The 18,946-nt window shown below is 38.7% G+C and overlaps 1 protein-coding gene across 3 annotated transcripts; it reads left to right on the top strand.

Annotated features, from left to right (window-relative positions):
* The first annotated feature begins 323 nt into the window (after window positions 1–323).
* Window positions 324–18,361, top strand: CDK7 (cyclin dependent kinase 7). 3 transcript variants are annotated; one of them, XM_067315196.1, is made up of 12 exons: window positions 324–461; window positions 709–768; window positions 1,617–1,650; window positions 3,550–3,617; window positions 5,091–5,159; window positions 6,828–6,938; window positions 7,540–7,658; window positions 8,746–8,845; window positions 10,647–10,733; window positions 11,990–12,139; window positions 13,815–13,962; window positions 17,841–18,361. In XM_067315196.1, exons 1-12 carry the CDS (start codon window positions 402–404, stop codon window positions 17,855–17,857), a joined length of 1,023 nt encoding a protein of 340 aa, XP_067171297.1. In that variant the 5' UTR covers window positions 324–401; the 3' UTR covers window positions 17,858–18,361. The 3 variants fall into 3 exon arrangements, with proteins under 3 accessions (XP_067171297.1, XP_067171296.1, XP_067171298.1); XM_067315195.1 differs by lacking the exon at window positions 17,841–18,361 and adding an exon at window positions 17,144–17,368; XM_067315197.1 differs by lacking the exons at window positions 10,647–10,733; window positions 17,841–18,361 and adding an exon at window positions 17,144–17,368.
* Window positions 18,362–18,946: the final 585 nt, after the last annotated feature.

Below are 18,946 nucleotides of genomic sequence, written 5' to 3'. Positions count from 1 at the left end.
TGGTTAGGAGAAGCCGCCTGTCCCTCTCCTGCACGTGCCGCAACCCGGGCCCTCGGCTGGTGCGGCGGCTCAGCGGCGAGCGAGGGCCGCCGGAGGCCGCGCCGCTGGGCTCCCTGGCGCCAGCGCCCAGGGCGGCGCGCCCGCACGCCGGGCCTGTCCTCGCCTCCCGCCTCCTCCTCGGCAGCCAGCCCGGGAGCGCAGCGGCCGCGGCTCTCGCGAGAGTCTCCTGCTCTCGCGGGAGGCGCGGCGAGGAGGGCCGCCGTGACGCCGCCGGTTGCCAGGGGCGGGGCCAGGGCGGGGCGGGGCTCCCCGCCGGGCCGGAAGCGGCGCGCGGCCCGGCGCTGGCCACGTGCGGCCCAGTGGTCGGGGTCGCGGCCCTGCCCCCTCCCCCGGCGGCGGCGATGGACGCGCGGGCGCGCGCCAAGCGCTACGAGAAGCTCGACTTCCTGGGGGAGGGGCAGGTGAGCGGCCGTTGCGGCCGTTGCGCGAGGGCCCCCCGCGGCGGCGGGGCGCGGGTTGTGGGGGAGAGGGGCGCAGCGCCGGGCTCCGGGCAGGCCTCGCGCGGGGAAGGCCGCCCCGCGGGGGCGCCGGGCTGGGGTCCGCAGCTGCAGCGCCGGGCTCCGGGCTGGTGACGAGGCCGCACGTGGCGCTTGTGGCCAGCCCTGCTGCTGCGGTCATGCAAGCAAGGCCTTCTCTTGTCTCCCTTAGTTCGCTACTGTCTATAAAGCGAGAGATAAGAACACCAACCAAATCGTGGCTATTAAAAAGGTGAGCGTCCGAATATTTTTCCATTGTGTGGTCGAGTATCTGTTTGCTCTTGCCTGCTTAATGATTTCTTGGATGGATTTAATGGGTAACGGGGGAGGTTTAATTTTTAATCGTAAAGCACTTTGATTAAATGGTCCAAATCAGTTGTCTTTAATATTCTTCTTCTGAGAAGAAAGAGTAGTTTCAATCGTATTACATTTCCGAGTTTCTTAAGGGTTACTTGGTCTGCAACTTGAAATTTAATTTTTTTGGCAAATGGGTATATCTTTTAAAGAAACACACGCTTTCAGACTTCAGGTTTTATTAGTCCTTGATAATGACTTACTTTTTCAATTCTTTCTCTTGCTGCCCCTTATTTCTTTCAATCCAACTGTGTTACTTCTGAATAAACTCTTTGGAATTGATGGTGGAGAAAATACTGACAAAAGCAATCTTAGGTCTGCAACTTAACTGTTTGAATACAATTGATGAAAATGTGTTTGTGTTGTCAGAAGTTGTTTCACTTCATACTATCTGAAGACATTACAGTAAGTTTTTGTATTGAAAATAAGTCCAGACTGTCAGTTACTTTGACTTTCCTGGGAAGAAGCTTGTCAGTCATGTAATTTAGCTTTGTGACTACAAAGCATCTTATTCTGCCAGATTGTATTATGTCTCTTTTCAGCCATCATGAATGTTTTTAAACTTGCATAAAAGCTAATGCTGTGAAATCAATTTTCTCTATAAATAAATAAGTCTAGTTTGTTAAGCGCTTTGTGGTACTAAAACTCATTTTGTCTTAGAGGAGTAACATTAAGGAATTTATCCACTGTTGGGTCCCATAAATAATATGAAACATTTCTTTTTAGATTAAACTTGGACATAGATCAGAAGCTAAAGATGGTAAGTTTTTAACAAATTTATACTGCATAACTTGTGTCTTGTTTGCTTTGTTTCTGTAAATTCTTGGGTTAATTTTCCACATCATAACTTGGCTGAGAAAAAATGAGCTCACCTCTTTTAGTGTTAGGCTTAATTCCACATCTTGTTGTTTTCCCACAATATCATAATCAAGGTTTTCTTCCCAACCTGGAGGGACAACAAAAAGCAGCAGAAATATCTGCATATGCAGTATATGTCTAAATGCGAAGGCTTAACTGGCGAACTACTCAATTTAAGAGAAATACAAACATGAATAAAGTGTAGAGTAGTGCAAAATAATTATTTCATTAATACACAGCCAAAATCACAGCTAAATAAACTAATTTACATTACTGAGTTTAGAATACCTTTTTGCATTGGTGTTTGTGTGTATGACAGGTGAGAACATTTATCTCTGTTTTCGGATGTTTCACTTGCATTCCATTTTTTTGTGATTTATGCTGAGACAAAAATTAATAAAAAGATCTTAAACTCTTGACTGTATGTGGATTTGTTTGTTGGTTTGTGTTGAAAATCATGTCCATGGAGCTGTATCTTTTTGATCGTGTGTTCTGACCACCCACATGCTTTTAGGTAAGGATATAGTAAGTAAAACCCACAACTCTTGGTTTTCTCTCACCGCCTGTGCGGTGTGGTAAAATTTTGTATGTGTCCAGGGTGTTGTCTTTCAGGGATCCTGCATCAGGCTGCCTGCTTCCCAGTGAAACATCTTGGCTCTCGGCTCTTCCGTTCCACCCTTGGGGAAGAATTCTCAAAGAGAAACCGAGTGCCAATCCCAGAATCTTCCAGATGGGCCAGCTGCCACAGAGCCATGATCCACCTGGTCTGCAGTGGACTGATGTGCTTTGAGGGCAGTTATTACTTCTGGCCTATAGAATATTCAGCTATAGTTCAAAGATGTTTTTAATAACAGTGACCTGGATCATGTCTGGTCTCCCTGTGTTATCTGGTAACATAAATGGCATCTTTCTTTCTGAATCTTGGCACTTGCCCACCTGAAAGCAAACATAGTCTGCTTGATTCTAAAATAGGCAATTAAAATAGGCAAAGCAGGAGTACAGAGTAATCCACCTAGCTTTGCTCAAAACTGTGGTACAGTCTGATGTGTTAAATCAGATCCAGAGTTTGGGAGAACAGGTCTGCTGTTGTTCAGCTCATGCATAGCTGAAGCTCTTCTTAGACAACATACCACAGGAGTGCTGGTTTGCCAGTCAGGTAAGAGCCACCTATACTAGCATCTTTGAAGAATGAATTGTTACCTTTCAGTAATCATGGTTTGATGCAGTACGGTGTGACTGCCAAAATGTACCTCCCAGTCTCTTCTTTATAAAATCCAGCTCTTCTAGGATTCGAGCTAGGTGAGTGGGTTTAGGCCACTATACTTCTATGCCGCAACACAAGAGCATGGTGTACCTTATTAAATAATCCTATTTTAAAAAGAAAAGAAATACTTTTTTATGAAGCTTGTCATTTTGCGTCCCTTTGGAAATGAAACACTTTGAGGAACTGATATTTGCAAGATGCACCTTTTCTTTAAAACAGAACTAAAGCTTACTATAACCTGAAAATTAAAGATTTTTTCTAAACTTATGCTAAAACTTCCCCTTTTTGCCAAAAGGGGGCATATGTAGCTTCATAATGTAAATTTTCTGACTACTGTGATGTAGAACCTACTTGCTCTGGAAAAAGTATACATCCACTGCAGCAATGTACTTCAAAAGTCACGAACTGAAATCAGTTTTTGAGCAGAGAGGAAGCAGATTTTAACAGCAAGTCACAGAATAAGAGATTTCTTGTTTGGAGTTTAATACAAAGTTTTTGATTTTTTGTTCCATCTCTGTCATCTTTCTTTCAATGTAGGAATCAACAGAACAGCCCTCAGAGAGATAAAGTTGTTACAGGAGCTAAGCCATCCAAATATTATTGGTGTAAGTAAAATGAATGCTACTTCTAGAATCGGTCCTTGCATACTATTCATGCAATTTCACACTGAAATTTAGAATTCGTTGTGTCATGACAATGCTTCTTAATTCTTATTTTTGCTATTTCTCAAGTCCATGAAGGGCAGTAAAACAATTGTTACTGCAAAGCACCAATTTCAGTAATAAAGACAGACTTTTTTTCTCTTGAAATCCTTTTACTTTTTACTAAGTGAAAGATAATGATGGGGAGAATTGTGGACGTTTAGATCACCAGATTTTGCATCTCTCTGATAGACATGCAAACAAGTGCAATGCTGCATTTACCTGGTGATTTGCTTCGTGTGGCTCTGGTAACTGCTAAAAGCAGGCTTTCATAGGCAGTGGAAAAGTGGTGTTCATGTGGCTTACTAGGTTTTAATGCTGATAGTTAAAATTCTGTGGGCCGGAGCAGTACCTGTGCCCTTTCAATTGCATTTTAGTTTGATTTACAGGTACAAATACTTATCTGGAGCTGAAAATACTTTAAAATTTGCTAACGTAGATAATTTGAGACTTTTGTCAAATTTGCAGAGGGAGAGCATGAACACCAGCCCTTGCTATTATAAACTGCACAAACAAGTATTTTGCATTTGAGTAAATCACATGGGCTGTCATACTGAGAGTCTAAGGTATGAACCTCACCATGGAGGATCTATCTTCCTGATCTTAGAAGTAGAATACCAGGCTAGATGGTCTGTTGGTCTTCCTCAGCATCACAGTTGTGTTATCTTAAATTAAAAATTGATTCTACCTTTACACTGCTTAAGAAAGGATTATTTGGATATTCTTCAAAGAGCTTTGTTTATCCTTGAAAGCTTGTTACAAAGATGAATACATGCCTAAGAGTATCTTTGAAAGGTAGCTGGCAAGCCCAACACTTAGGACTTCTACATACTGCATATTTGCAGAAAACATATGCAAAGCAGAATCCACGAGGAAACTTAATCTGCTTTAAAGAGTAGTAGGAAGTTGGTAGAGTAGATGACCTCAGTAGAGGGCAAGGTGTGCATTAGAATATCTGTTGTAGTTAACGTGATAAGGTTATTCCTGTTTTAAAAGTTTCTAACTCCAGATTTAAAGAAAATCCCAAATGGAAGGAGGGGCAATTGTAAAATGTTATTATCATACTTAATGGGATTTTTGGAGACTGAGTTAAGCTAAACTGAGTAAAAATTTTCACGTTGCAAGTGGACAAACAAACATAGTACAATTTCTCAAGGGTTGTATAAAAGAAAGTCAGTCAAGACAAAACTGAGGTGTCAGATGCTCATGCTGTCCTTTAATTATCAGTTCTTCCCAATAGGTAGCTGTGTCCCTGTCCCTGCTCCTCTTCCCTCACCCACCCTAGCAACCTGAAGATCTACATGCAGATTAAAATGGTGGAGAGTTTTAGAAAATTGGAAGTATTAGAGTTCCATCATGATATATGTTATTTTCCAGCTTCTAGATGCATTTGGACACAAATCAAATATTAGTTTGGTGTTTGACTTTATGGAAACAGATCTAGAGGTAAGATTGCATCTCTTAACATCTTTTAAGATGTCTGTTATTTCAGTGTCTTCAAATGTTTTTTGAAAATAGTTGAGGCATCTTTCTTTGACAGGCTTATATTTGCCTATGTTTTAGAAGAGTGACTTTCATTATGTAAGTTGAGTAAAATCATACCTTAAAAATAGTTTGACAATTTTCATAAGTCCTCAGCTGATAATGCTTTTAATTTTAAATACCTGGTGTCAACATGATTTTCTCAAGAAACAGATTACGCTGTCTTCACAATGTTAGTTCTTTGGGACTCCAATCATAACGTAGAACCTCAGTCATGGACCAGGATCTGAAGGTGCAATTTCTAAGAATACTAGTACAAAATATGTTCATGTAAGTGTGATATTAAAGTATACTGAATGGTGAGCTGATGATACTAAAATCACACACAACTGAACATTCTTCTAAATGTAACAACAGTAGGTATTTGAATGTCTGAATTTTACTGATGTGTCATTCTTAAAGACATTAAGGTAGTTTGTCTTTGCAGAAGTCTTTGTATTGGATATTTTGATACAAGGTTCTTCATTCTGGAAGACTTTCCGAGATGACATTTCATGTCAGATCTGTATCTGCACATATTATCCATACTCTGGACTGAAATAAAAGTAGTTGTTAAGCTAACTCATTACACGTATGATATTAAGCATTGGGGCTAGCATATAAAATATTAAAAGAAAATGTTGACAGGATTACTGAAACCAGAGAAAGGCAAGACTAAAAAGGTTAGATCACAAAACAAGTTTTTGCTAATAAAAGCTACATTGCTTAGTAGACTTGCAAAAGGATTAATTCGGTTTGATTAGTAACTATGCAACATTTGGAATTAAGGAAAATACAGTTACAAAGAGGAGTGAAGTGCTTTGTACCACATAATGCTGTGCACATAATTCAGAGTGCTTATTTGCATGGTGATATCACTCAAAGGCCATCATTTGAGACCACAGCCTGTTGTGACTGGCAGCATACATGAAACTCTTTGTATAGTCTCAAATAGCTGTTTTGTAAATCTCAAACAACTTAAAGCTTGGGAATGGCTACTATGCAGCTGCAAGATAATATTAACAAGAGAGTCTCAGAGTAGTGTACAGAATATTTTAAAATAGGATGTTTACATAGAATTTTAATGTCAAAATCAATGAATGTTGACAATTTAAATAGCTTTATTAAAACATAGTAGCATGGGCTACTCCATGCTATATCTCCAGGTTGTCCTGGAATAGAAGAGGGAACCATTGTATTTGCAGAGATTAGATGCTTAGGCTATGCAAGGAAAGAAGGAAGAAGTGGGAACATAAATCTGCCAGTAAACATGAAGAAACTGTCCTTTTTAAGTATACAGCCTTGTCGTGAAAGCTTGGGTATTAGCCTGGAATTGAACTGAAATGATAAACTTGTGTTTCTCTCCCATTTTCTCAATTGCCAGTTATGCAAGGTTCACATAGGCTATCTGGACTCCCCATTTCAATTTCTGATCTTCAGAATAGATCTATTTTTCTGGAGAAATGGTGAGAATAGAGAATACGTGGTTTCCAATTCAAACTTTGACTTAAAGTATAAAACAACTTGAGCTGAAAGAAGTGGAGTAAGATAATTTTGCACAATAAGCTTTATTATCAATCTAATACTTTACAGGTTATTATTAAGGATACTAGTATTGTGTTGACACAGTCTCACATCAAAGCATATATGCTGATGACGCTTCAAGGATTAGAATATTTACATCAGCACTGGATTCTACACAGGGTAAGCATGCACTGAGAGCCTTTATGCCTGTAACAAAATTGTGGCATTCAGTACAATTTGAGTCTTAACAGCTGATTTTGAAGCTCATAGGTTTTTAGTCCATAAGCTCTAGTGCTAGCTGTTATGGAGAGACAGTAGCAGTACCAGAAATGTTAACAGTTATTGATGGGGTTATCGTTTAGACATATATTTATATAAAGGATCTAAAATTAGATGACTTTGGCTAGCACTGTTACTGTATTAAACTGTACTAGTTCCGTGATTTGTGCTACAGTTATTTGAAAAATTATCAAGGTCTTTTTATTATTCATTTGGCAACTATGCAGTAATACAGAACTGTTCTTCCTCCAGCAAAGCTAAAACCAATCTGAAGGCAGCTTTTTTAATTTCTGCAATTTAAATATCAAAATATTCAGGTGGGGGTGTCTGACTGATTTTCATATATGTTTAAATACTTGACACCCCCCCCCCAGGTGAATTTATGATAGAATCAGAAGCCTGCCTTTTGGAATACTGTTATTACAGACCTGCTGGGGGGTTCATTATTTGTATGTTTTTATCAATAGTAAAATAATTCATTCTTTGCTTTCTATACTGACAGGATCTAAAACCCAATAATCTGTTGTTAGATGAAAATGGGGTTTTAAAATTGGCTGACTTTGGCTTGGCAAAGTCTTTTGGAAGTCCAAATAGAGTCTATACACACCAGGTGGTAACAAGGTAAGAAGTATTCTACTTTGGTTCCTAGGTATTGATTGTGTAGCTGTTTTGTATTGCCCCTTGAAACATGTCTTGTTAAATTAGCATGTGCAATTTTGATACCTAGCTCATGTGACGACGCCATAGTGGTGAGAGCCTCATAATGGACAATACAAGAAAGCACTGTTTGGCAAAGTTGTAAGAACCAGTAGAATATATATCTATGGGGTTGTCGTGTGGTATGGTTTTCTCTTGAAACATGGAAATAGTATGTAGCTGCCTATAAGCCTAACTTTCAGAGCAAGACAACTGTTACTTTCTGTTAATCATGAGACTAGAATCTTGTTTGTATGTTAGTCACATACTTATAAGACAGGACACCTCAGCAAAAGCTTGAGCTCATTACAGTATTTTTATTAATGTTATTTATGGCATGTTTGTTTAAGGAACATACTCTTCTAAAAAGCAGAGGACTGTAAAATATGCAAGAGAGATCTTTTTGTCTGGTGTAACGCTAGCACTATTCAGACAGAGTTGGAGTATTTTTACACCAAATAGGTGGAAATGAAAGAGTAGTTTCAAATGCAGTAGGCATCAGATCTTTGTGTTAAACTTTGATTGTTCTTAGGCACTGGAAGTAGCTGCTCTAAATAACTATTGTCAAGATTCATTTTTGCACAAAACTTATCTCTACCCTTAGGTGTGTTGCTATTGAGATTTTTTGAAAGCTGGAACGAATTTGTTTTTTAACTTAGGTTTTGTTTCTTGAACACTTTTTTTTTTTCTTAATTTGCTTTGTAACATGCAACTCTGTTAAATGTTTTTCCTTTGCACATCTGCAGTTCAGTTGTTTGATAATCAGCTCAGCTGAAACTATAGTTGATTTGTGGTAACACTTGATCCTTTTTGTGAAGAAAGCACAGTTTTGCTCAATCTTTCTTAAACAAAACAAAACACTTTGTAGGATAGAACACAGGTCTTCAATTTCAGTGTCTGAAAATACACAGGCCAGGAGCAGTGTCTGTTTTGTAGTTCTGGCATTGCTGCAACATACAGCACTTGACGTCAGGAAAAAGGTCACTTTTCCTAAGATGATTTTTCTTTTCAGGTGGTACCGAGCCCCAGAACTATTGTTTGGTGCTAGAATGTATGGTGTCGGTGTTGATATGTGGGCTGTTGGTTGTATTTTAGCTGAATTGCTCCTCCGGGTAAGTCTTTAAATGCAAGCATTTGTATTTGCTCTTCTTCAGGGTAATGCAGTCCTTACATGTGATCTTCAGTAGCAGCAAAAGGAAGTTAGGCTACTTGTTAGGTAAGGATGAAGAGGGGGGAAGTTTTCCTAAAACTTCCTAACTGTAAGGAAAATGAAGTTTTGGAGTAGACTGAGGTTCCTCAACTGTTGAAGTCAGTGAAAGTCTTTAAGAATAGCTAGGCAAACAATTGCAGCAAGCTGTTAAAAGTCCTGCCTTGGAGAAGGTCAGTAAAGTAGACAGCTCTTCCAGTCCTGTGAGTGTTATCCTTTCACATAGCTTCCCATCAACTTTTATTTGTCACCTTCCTGGAAATCTGACATCATAGGTGCGTGCACACTCTATTGCTTATACATTATTCCCAATAACTGGGAATAATTATCACTGATACATGAACTGTGGGTGATTTGTAATGAGTGAAGGATGTGCTGATGTTCTGCCTGTGCTTACCTGGCAATACTAGAATAAAGCTGAAGGCTAACATCAAGCTTCTGCTACAATGTCATTCCCAAGTAAGGTGCACAGATGTAATAGTCCTTAAGTATGTTTTACTGGAGTAAGCCATTTGTTATGTGGCTCTTCGAAGAGGAGATGAAAATATGAGGTGGGGAATGGAGGACAGGTGTATGGACACAGCTAAAAGGATAAGATAGCCTTCAGGATAGTATATAGTATATCTTCCAGGAGTAAACAGATTATGCTTGATTTCTGCCCGGTACTTTAAATGTTTGTGTGGCTATGTGATGAATCAGATTAGGAAATTGGTCTGACTGACAATATCTAGAAATATGTCTTTTTCCTTATTCAGTTTGTCACACAAACAGGTATGCTCGTACAATTCAGTTGGCAGTTCAGAAATTGAAATGTAGAGGGGCTGTTTAAGCAGCACTAGTAATGTGTACACAAGTATGGCATTAGACCTTCTAAAGTTGGATAAGCTCAAGGAAAGTCAGGAAAGCAAATGAGAAATAGCTGCATTCTGTGGAATTCTTCAGTTTCTTACAAAGCAGAAAATGTGCTACGGTTCACAGCCTCATCGGGGAGCTTTACAAAAGCATTTGATGTTCAAATGGCCTTCATTGTATCAAAATTTAATCACAGTGCCTGTTAGGGATGTTCATTATGCTCTTCCTATGCTAATCTGTTAAATACTGCCTCTAATTCTTCCTAATGTCACTTCTGTTCAAAGTCTCTTTTATTTTGCATTGTGGGCCTGATGCGCAAACTACAGTTTAAACTGGACAAATATCCCCTTTTTTCTGCTGTCTGCCTAGTTTAAACTAGACGTGACACTGGTTTTGCAGTTTCTCATGTAATGGGTCAGTACCCTACCTCATGTTGTCATCTCCTCCCATCAATCTAATTGATGTTTTTGTAATCCAGTCTCAATTCACTTTCAGTGTTTCAAATATAAAACCTAACTTCAGGTTGTAAGTGTCAGAAAGATCACTGTGACTGACAGAGCTTAAACTGGCAACTCTGCATACCTAAACTCTTTCCTCTACCACGTTTAGTCATTCTACATTAACATTGTGGTTATTTAATCTTATATTTAGTTCTATTCTATCAAGTCACTGATACCAAGCCTGGTTGCAAGAAGCTTGCAGAATCTGTCGAACATTCAGTGCACCTCTTTGTGGGAAGCCAGTATACAAAAATGTTTTGCTTATAATACAGTTATGAGTGGGAATTCAAAGTTGCTCTCTAGAACTGAACTTCAGAAAATAATTCAATCGGAAATTCTGTTGCCTTCTTCCAGGTTCCCTTTTTGCCAGGGGACTCTGATCTTGATCAGCTGACAAGGATATTTGAAACACTGGGCACTCCAACAGAAGAGCAGTGGCCTGTGAGTCCTTTAGTTTAACAGATTGACATTCATTTTACTTTAGATTCCTCTATTTTAGTTTTAAAATTAAATTAAAGGGCATACCAGGATATTCGAGTAAGTTTTCAGAAGGCAGATGCCTGATCTCACAAAGTAGAGAACAAGCAGCTGAGATTTATAGTTTCTCTTAGCAAATCTATGATTAATATGGCAGTGTTGTTAGCACTGGGTAGCAATAACAAAATTTGGTTTCCCTTCTGCATGTTTTCGTGGTTTCCCGTGGCTAACTGTGTGAAGTAGTAGTGGTTGCTTGATGTTCTTGACATGCTTGATCAACTTGTCTGCTTTAACTTGACAGGCTTTAATCATTTTCAAAACTGAAGCAATTCTGTGTTGTTGTGCCAGGATTCTAAAAGAAACACATGAAGTTTGGGGGGGGGGGGGGGGGTTGTTTGACCTGTCCATGTTTGTGGGAGAGGGAGGGACAAGATATAGGTGGGAAAAGCAGAAAATGCGACTACAACAAAGATGATGGATTCTAAAATTTGCAAATCCATGCATTTCAAAATTTGAAACTCTTCTATTCTAGAATAGAAAAGACTACACTTTTTTTTACTTCAATGTTAATATTTTATTTTGCTTGTAGTCATGACTGAATTGTGATGACTACAGGTTTAAAATACATACTAATGTTTGGATGGAGACATCCAAATAGAATGAAGACAATGGGAGTGATTTGATAGCTAAGTGGGGAGGGGAAAAAAAAGTATGCGATTCATCTGTTGTTAACTGCTTGACATGTTTTCCTTTCTCACCCCTTCCTTTCCCCCCCCATCACAAATAAAAAGTTCAACAGTTCTAGATTTCAAAAGTAGCTGAAAACACTTGGAGGAGGGCAGTATATTATTAACTTGGAGAAAATGCAAATAGACTTTTGTGAGCTCGCAAGAGAAAAACTAAAGCTAGTGTTACTTCATTTGTTCACACCCATTCATACTTCCTTTCTTTATTAGCAATTTTTCCTTTTGTATTGGTCACTAGTGAAGCAAGGGAAAGAGAGATCATTTAGAAAAGGAAAGTGTAAAGCAACTGTAACAATTACAGAAATGTCTTTACGAATTGCTATTCCTACTTGTTTTACAGTGACCAAGTATTAGCAGGGTGCTTTGAAAGATAATTTGCTTCTGCTGTGAAAACAGCCATGCAAAATGATTTCCTGTGAAAACCTGAACTCTTTCTTAATGTGAACAATGTACATGCCATTTTTGTCTTTGTAGGGAATGACTAGTCTTCCAGATTATGTCACGTTTAAGTCCTTCCCTGGAATGCCACTTCAACATATCTTCAGTGCAGCTGGTGATGATTTGCTTGATCTTCTGCAAGGCTTATTCACATTTAATCCTTGTGCTAGGGTTACAGCTACTCAGGTATAGTAGACTTGCATTACGTCCTAATGTTCATTAACCTACTGTTAATATCAGATAAATGTGTTTTGAAGCTAGTAAGCCAGTTTAGAAATGAAATGTCACATAGCTCTGTCTACAAAATACTAGAAATATTTTGGAGGTGTTTTATAGAGAGAATTCTGAAAGGCATGAACAATGCTGACCAAAAATCTCTGTTCCTAGTGTAGTCCAAAGGTAGGAAACTAAAAGGTGTATGGGTCATGCTCTTCTGACAGCTTTAAAGCTTTAAACTTAAGACTTAACCTAGCATATTTTACTCCATTTTTAAGATTTTGTCATCCTTAATTCATACAGTCTTCTTTTCAGTTTCATTTAAACTGTTTTAATCCCTCTTTTACATGAAATTTGTAGTGATTTAAAAAAAACAGCCTTCTGATCTGAATATCCATTTCTATTATACTCAAGTAAAACTGATTCCAATTTCTCTACTTGTTGGTGAGGAGAAATGAAAGACTCTGAACTAAAAATCTTGCAGAATGTTTCAGTTCTGGTTCAGAATATGCTTTCCTGCTGTGAGGAAGATGCAGCAATTGATTGTTTCAGAGCTATAGTTCTGTCATCTTCTACTGCTACAGAAGCATGCAAAAAGCAGAGCTGCTGCGTTAAGGGCAATACGCCTTCACTGCTTGTTAGACAAAGTAGGTTTCAGACCTGAGAATTAGTGCATGCATTAGGTATCTTTTTACTAAAAGAATTTTTCGGAGTATGTTCGGGGTTTTCTGGTAAGAACTTTCAATATAGGTTTCCAAGCAATTAGTTTTGGTATGCATTGAGATGCCTTCTATACTAGTTCATATGTATGAAGTCATTTTACAGGCCTAAAGGCTTGTAGTGTGGTCACTTGAATATTGAATATACATGATTATTCTAGTGTTTTAATTGGTAGCACCACAGCTTAAGGCAGGAAAGAACTTGCACTTTAATGTATTGGCTTGATTTATAGCTGGCATTGAATATGATGTAACTGGCATAAGTCAGACTAATGATTTCCTAAGGGGCTACTTAGCCTCTTTTCCTTAACTGCAGTTTATGGAAGCTGTGGAGTTGCTAAAATTTAAAATAGTATATATAATTCCACTTCAGGAAATTAACCCTGCTTACTTGTGCTTGCCTTGCACTCTACTTCAGACTAGACTTTTCTTACTGTTTACACTGTAGGAACAGCACAGTTTAAGAAATGTTAGGGAAAGACCCATCTTGCAAGCTACTAAGACAGATGGTGTTCTGATCCTGAAAGACTTTGGATATATTCTTTAGGATCTTTTAATCTTTCTTTTTCTCTATTTTTCTCCCTTATTCTCTTATCTGTCTATTCAGAATGTAAATTCTTCAGAGCTGAAAATGTACTGTTTGTGCAAGACCTCCAGCAACGGAGTCTAGAGCTTTGTTGAGATGTCTGAGTACTAGTTAACTAAAGATAATAGTACACGATTATCTATCCCTTGGCTTCCAAATCAGGCCAAGTGCTATGGTGGCCATGAAATCTTGAGTTGCCACAAGGCTTTCTTCAGATACAAAAGTACCTAAGTAGTTTTGAAGTCGCTACAAGTGCTTTATTTCATGTTAACTTCTTTATATATGGTGTTCTGATGCTTTATACTAATTACTTGATTATCTTTCTTCCATTATCATTAAGGCATTGAAGCAGAAGTATTTTAGTAACCGACCAGGACCCACTCCAGGAAGTCAGCTTCCAAGACCCAACTGTCCTGCAGAAGCTCTAAAGGAGCAACAAAATGCACTTTTAAACTTAAAAAGGAAAAGAACAGAAGGAATAGATCAAGGTAACCTCTTAATGTTTCACCTGTTTTATAGTAGCTACAAACTCAGTAAGAATGTGGTACTTCCAGTGTTTCAGGGAAAAAAACTGTCCGAATTGGCACAGCACCAGTAGAAACCCTGTAATGACTTAAAATTTAGGATAAATATTATAGGCTGAGAATGACTTTTTCATGTTTTAACAGATTTGGTACAAAAAAGGCACTTTTATGAAGCTTAGAAAACTATTTGTTAAGAGAAGTGTCTAATTTCTTTAATTTCTCTAAGGGAGTGTGGTAGTACAGAGTAAATTATAGGCTATTATTAGGTCCTTCAAATTTTTCTATGAGAGATCTTACTGAGGTGGAAATAGCTTAACTTTACATCACTTAAGCAAAAAAAAAAATAAAGGGGGAGATGTGATTCTTTCTTTTGAATGCAGGATTGGAGAATGTAAATAAATTTCAGAAGTGAGATTCCTGCTATCTTTCTTAGACTGAGCAAGTTAACTGTTTAGGCAACTCTGAGTAAGGTATTTCTAGGCATGTTTTTCTGGCTCTTTTTAAAAAGGAAGCCTATTCCCTAGCTTTTACTTCTATATGGAGCTTCCAGCCTTCCCCAAATGGTAGCATGTGCTCCATATCTTCATGGTAAGAAAAGATCTGAGGGCTCAAGACCTGTATTTGACATTAAATTAGTCATACCCTCTAGTAGAGAGGCAAACATCATTTTTTAAGCCTGGGGTTGGTTGTCTTGACAGCAGGGATATGCCAGATAGCAGCTGTCAGGATAGCATCAGCGTTCTGTTATTGCCAGTATGAGACTCTGCTCTGATACAGGAGTGACAACCTTTTGGAATGTAGATGCTTCTGTGAAAATATGTTTCTCGTTGAGTTCAGAGAGACAGCAAAAATATCAGCACTTAACTTATAGTTTAGTCACCTTGACCTTGACTGACTCAATGCCTGACACAAATGACAAGTAGAATACATTAGCTCAGTAGCTTAACTTTTCATTGAGATGAAAATTTTTAATCAGATGATTATTTATATGCTCTTTGACCTCAGTACTAAGGGTCAGCTGACATGCAGTAGCTTGTTAAGTTATCATAGCTTAGGAAACAAATTTAAGCTCTTTAGCTCATTTTGCAAGACTGTAAGAGAGTCTGATTAGTATTTTGGAGTCCATGCCCTAAAATATGCTTGTTAACAAAAGGATAAGAAAGAGGAGAAAATGATTCCCCAAGTTCTGAGATTTAACACTTGAAGTTTTGGGTTTCACAACAACTGGTTGTGAACACTAATTGGTTGGATGTCTTTCCAAGAGTCTCATTTTCAACAAGGGGAAATCAGACTTGTGTGTTAAATGCCAGGAGTTTTGAGCTTGGATATAAGTAAGGCGTTTAGCAAGTCAGCATTACTTCTTGAGACCTTTGAGTATCAGTATGAAAAGCAGTATCACTTCCTCTAAGTGCTTCTTCAAGCGCATCAAAAAATCCATTATGTTCTGTTATTGCCTTATCTAGGCTGGCAGAATCTGAGGGTCTCAAAGGTGGATCTTCTAGTGCTAAAGGACACTAAAGAAGAGAGCGAATGTTACACCTAGCAAATCTGCTGCCTAGACTTTATTTAACTTTCTTTTATGGCATTATTGTCTAAAGTTAAAATTCTAACATACTTTGGTTTGGAAGAGCAATTGTGCAGTCTTTTTTTAAATAAAATTTGAAGTACAGGTTCTTTTTGATTTACTGCTATTGAAATGTGAAAAAAAACATTTCAAAGAAAAAAAACCGCATCCCTAGAAATTCTGTGGCTGGCAGAGAATCTTCACAGTACGTTCTCTCTCCCTCAGCTCTATTGAGGTAGCACTCGGGAACTTAGCAGAATGGCTTGAAGTGTTACTGCTGTGTGCCTTCTTGTAAAATCTTGGCAACAGGGACTGGCCACCAGGAGAGAGAATTTATGCAGTCCCTATGAGTGCTGCTTTTCCATAAGATCAAAATCCTGCAGCCTCTGGGGTGTGTTGCACACACTTAAATCTGCAGAGGCTGCAACTTTTCAAAAACCAACCTGAGGTAATAGTGTTTACAGTCAGGGGAAGACTTAACTAGATGGATGACTGCCTGTGAAAAGTATTAAGCATATGCTTCTAACTATTCCTAGCACTTATCAGTGAGGTATACAGGGACACTGATGCTATGATGACATCACTGTCTGTCTTACCACTTCTGGAAAACACTTAATCTAAAGCAGCACTCTTCCCAGGACACCAGTTTCCAGTCCTGTTAATCTGCATTTCTACAGAGACTTTAGTTGGTGAAACAATATAAAAGATATGGCATTAAACTCTTTCCTGAGTTAAAATAGGATAGGAAATCTGTGTAATCTTGGGGCTGTTCTACCTTGGCCTGAAAAAAATTCATGTCTGAAAAAAAATTCAGTCCATTCATATCTAAAGTTAAGAACTTGTCTTATTTGGGCTTTCATTAAAAGCTTGTGAGTGTGATTCAACTGCAGTGTATTTTAGAGGAGGCCTCTGCTTATAGGGCAGGCAAAAACGGTAGAATACTTCCATAATAAACTTCATATCCAGCCAAGAAGGCAGGTGTGTTTAATTCTACCTACATTATAAATAGTGTATGGAGAAATGATATGACGAGGTGGAATAAAAGCAGAAAAGTGCCACTGCCCTGGTCATCTCTACAGCTGATACTAACAAAAAGAGGGATAAAGAATGATACAGAGACTAAAAAGGCTATTATTCTTGCAGACAGCATATTGCTGGGCAGTGACAGCATGTAATAAAGATCACTAAGAGTATATGTATACTGGGGGGAGGGGAGGTTAAGCCTTAGAATAGCTTAGAATACCTTTTTCAGGTTTAAAAATAGAATGAACTTGCTAGCTTTTTACACAAAGAGAAATACTTACAGATATCCCAAACACAGTTAACATTTAAAGGTATTAGAATTTGAGACACACATGGAATACATATACTAAGGCAAGTGGGCTTTGTTTCTAGCACTCTTTCATAGATTTGTTGAAAACAGTCATCATGTACTGCTGTAGCAAACAGCATTAACTGGCTCAGAGTGCATGGATCTAAAGAGTAGTTAGTACTGAGTAGTTAGTACCAAATGAACACTAAAACCTGGAGGAGAGGACTGAACCCCTTTGCTTTGGTAACAATGTAACTTACACTTTTCAGGATTGCCCAAAAAGTTGATTTTTTGATTGCTGTGGATGGTGGACGAAAATGAGTGATCAAATGACCAAGTCCCAACCATTGAGAAATGCTGTAACAGTTACTGGAGGGTTATTTTGTAATATTTTCATATGTAAAATGTGAATTCAGTACTTCATTACTGAACTTGAGGTTTCATTAACCCTACTTCTTTTTTGAATAAAAGTGTTTTTAAAGAAAAGAACAAGATTCCTTTCTCTGATTTGCTGTCTCATTACTTTGACTTATGCTTGGAGATAGTAACTCTGTCAAAACTGCTTGCTGACTACAGATTTTACACAGGTTAACTTAGCAGAGCCTTTACACTGAATGACATGCTATCCTGTACAGATGTCCACCTAAGGAGGAAACTTGCAAGTAGAGCCTTCTCACCTGGAGCTTAAGTGTACATGTGAACATCTGCCAGCCTATAATAGATGTGGAAAAAACTGTATCATTATAAGGGAAGGGCAGGATGCTTTTCTGTTCCAGTTAATATGCCAGTGTAATAACAAACAAGTTTGCACATGCTCTCTCAGCAGATGTCTTTAGACTTTTCAAGGACACTTCTACTTTATTTTTAAAAAAAATACGATGCATAGATTGAATGTGAAGTTTTTTTCAGACTTCAGTCTTCCAGGAGAAGTGATCTGAGAGCATGTAAATACTGTTTCCTTCACAGCCTCAAGATTGCAATAAGGGATGGAGGGAGATCCAGCTGGGAAAGCTATACCAGCCCTCCTGTCAACCTGTGGCTGTTGAGCATTTCATAGTGCAGATGCTGGGCTCAGCTCTCTTGCCTGATTTCCAACCTGGCTGTGCTGCAAAGTGACTGCTGGGTAACCAGACTTCTGCAGTGGAAAGAAACAAGCCAGTAGGTGCTGTTGATGTAGTTTAACTGCATGCCCACCCCTGTTGTGCAGTGGATCTCTGGGGCACCTGGTGAGCCATTGCTGTTTCCCACCTGTGAGCTACTTTCAGTGTTCTGTTTTCTAATGTGGCAAGTGTCTTGGCTGAAGATTATTGAGACTTGTAGAGGAAGAGCAACCATCTTATTGCTCCTGTGTGATACTTCATTTGACTCCTACCTTGAGCCAATGTGAAGTATATTGGCCTTCTGAGGGAGAACAGTTACTAGACACTAAATACCCTACTGTGCTGTATATTTGTTGTTGACAATTGAAAATTAAATTCCTACTAAGATATAATAGACTCTGTAGAAAAAATGTTTATCAAATAACTTTGATTATAGCAGTTTTTACTGTTTGTGTAATTGAACATCAGCATCCTGAGTGCAGGCTGGAGGAATAAGAGGAGAACTGAAGTCCTGTTTCTCACAGGTGTATGTTCAGAAATACGTTAATCTGAGTAGGGAAGAGAATTAGGAGTTCTTGTAAACCTTTTTGCATTCAACTCCTCTAGGGCAGCACTCTGACTGGACTTCAAAGCCATGAAATCTCCAGCCCATTTAAAAAAAAAAAAACACAAGTACTTCATTTTCCAGTGAGTATCCTAACTCTTGGGTATAACAAATACTGTTTGTAGGGCAGTGACAGTTCTAAGTATTCTTATTCTGTGCGTAGACAATACCCTTCCCAGAAGGAAATCTTTTTCTGGTGGAACAAGTAGCAATCCCCCAAGCTCCTATTGGCAAAAGGGGCAGAGCAGGTAGTTGATTTGATGGATATTCAGTATTTGTGAATGTACAGAGCACAGTAACTGTGCTCTGTAAGATTGGGGTTGAAGCAAGACGGCACAGGGCGTTTTTGTATGCTTCCAGCCATGTGT

The sequence above is a fragment of the Apteryx mantelli genome, chromosome Z (genome assembly GCF_036417845.1).
Source record: "Apteryx mantelli isolate bAptMan1 chromosome Z, bAptMan1.hap1, whole genome shotgun sequence".
In the NCBI taxonomy this organism is placed as follows: Eukaryota; Metazoa; Chordata; class Aves; order Apterygiformes; family Apterygidae; genus Apteryx; species Apteryx mantelli.
This window is presented reverse-complemented; position numbering and strand designations above follow the sequence as displayed.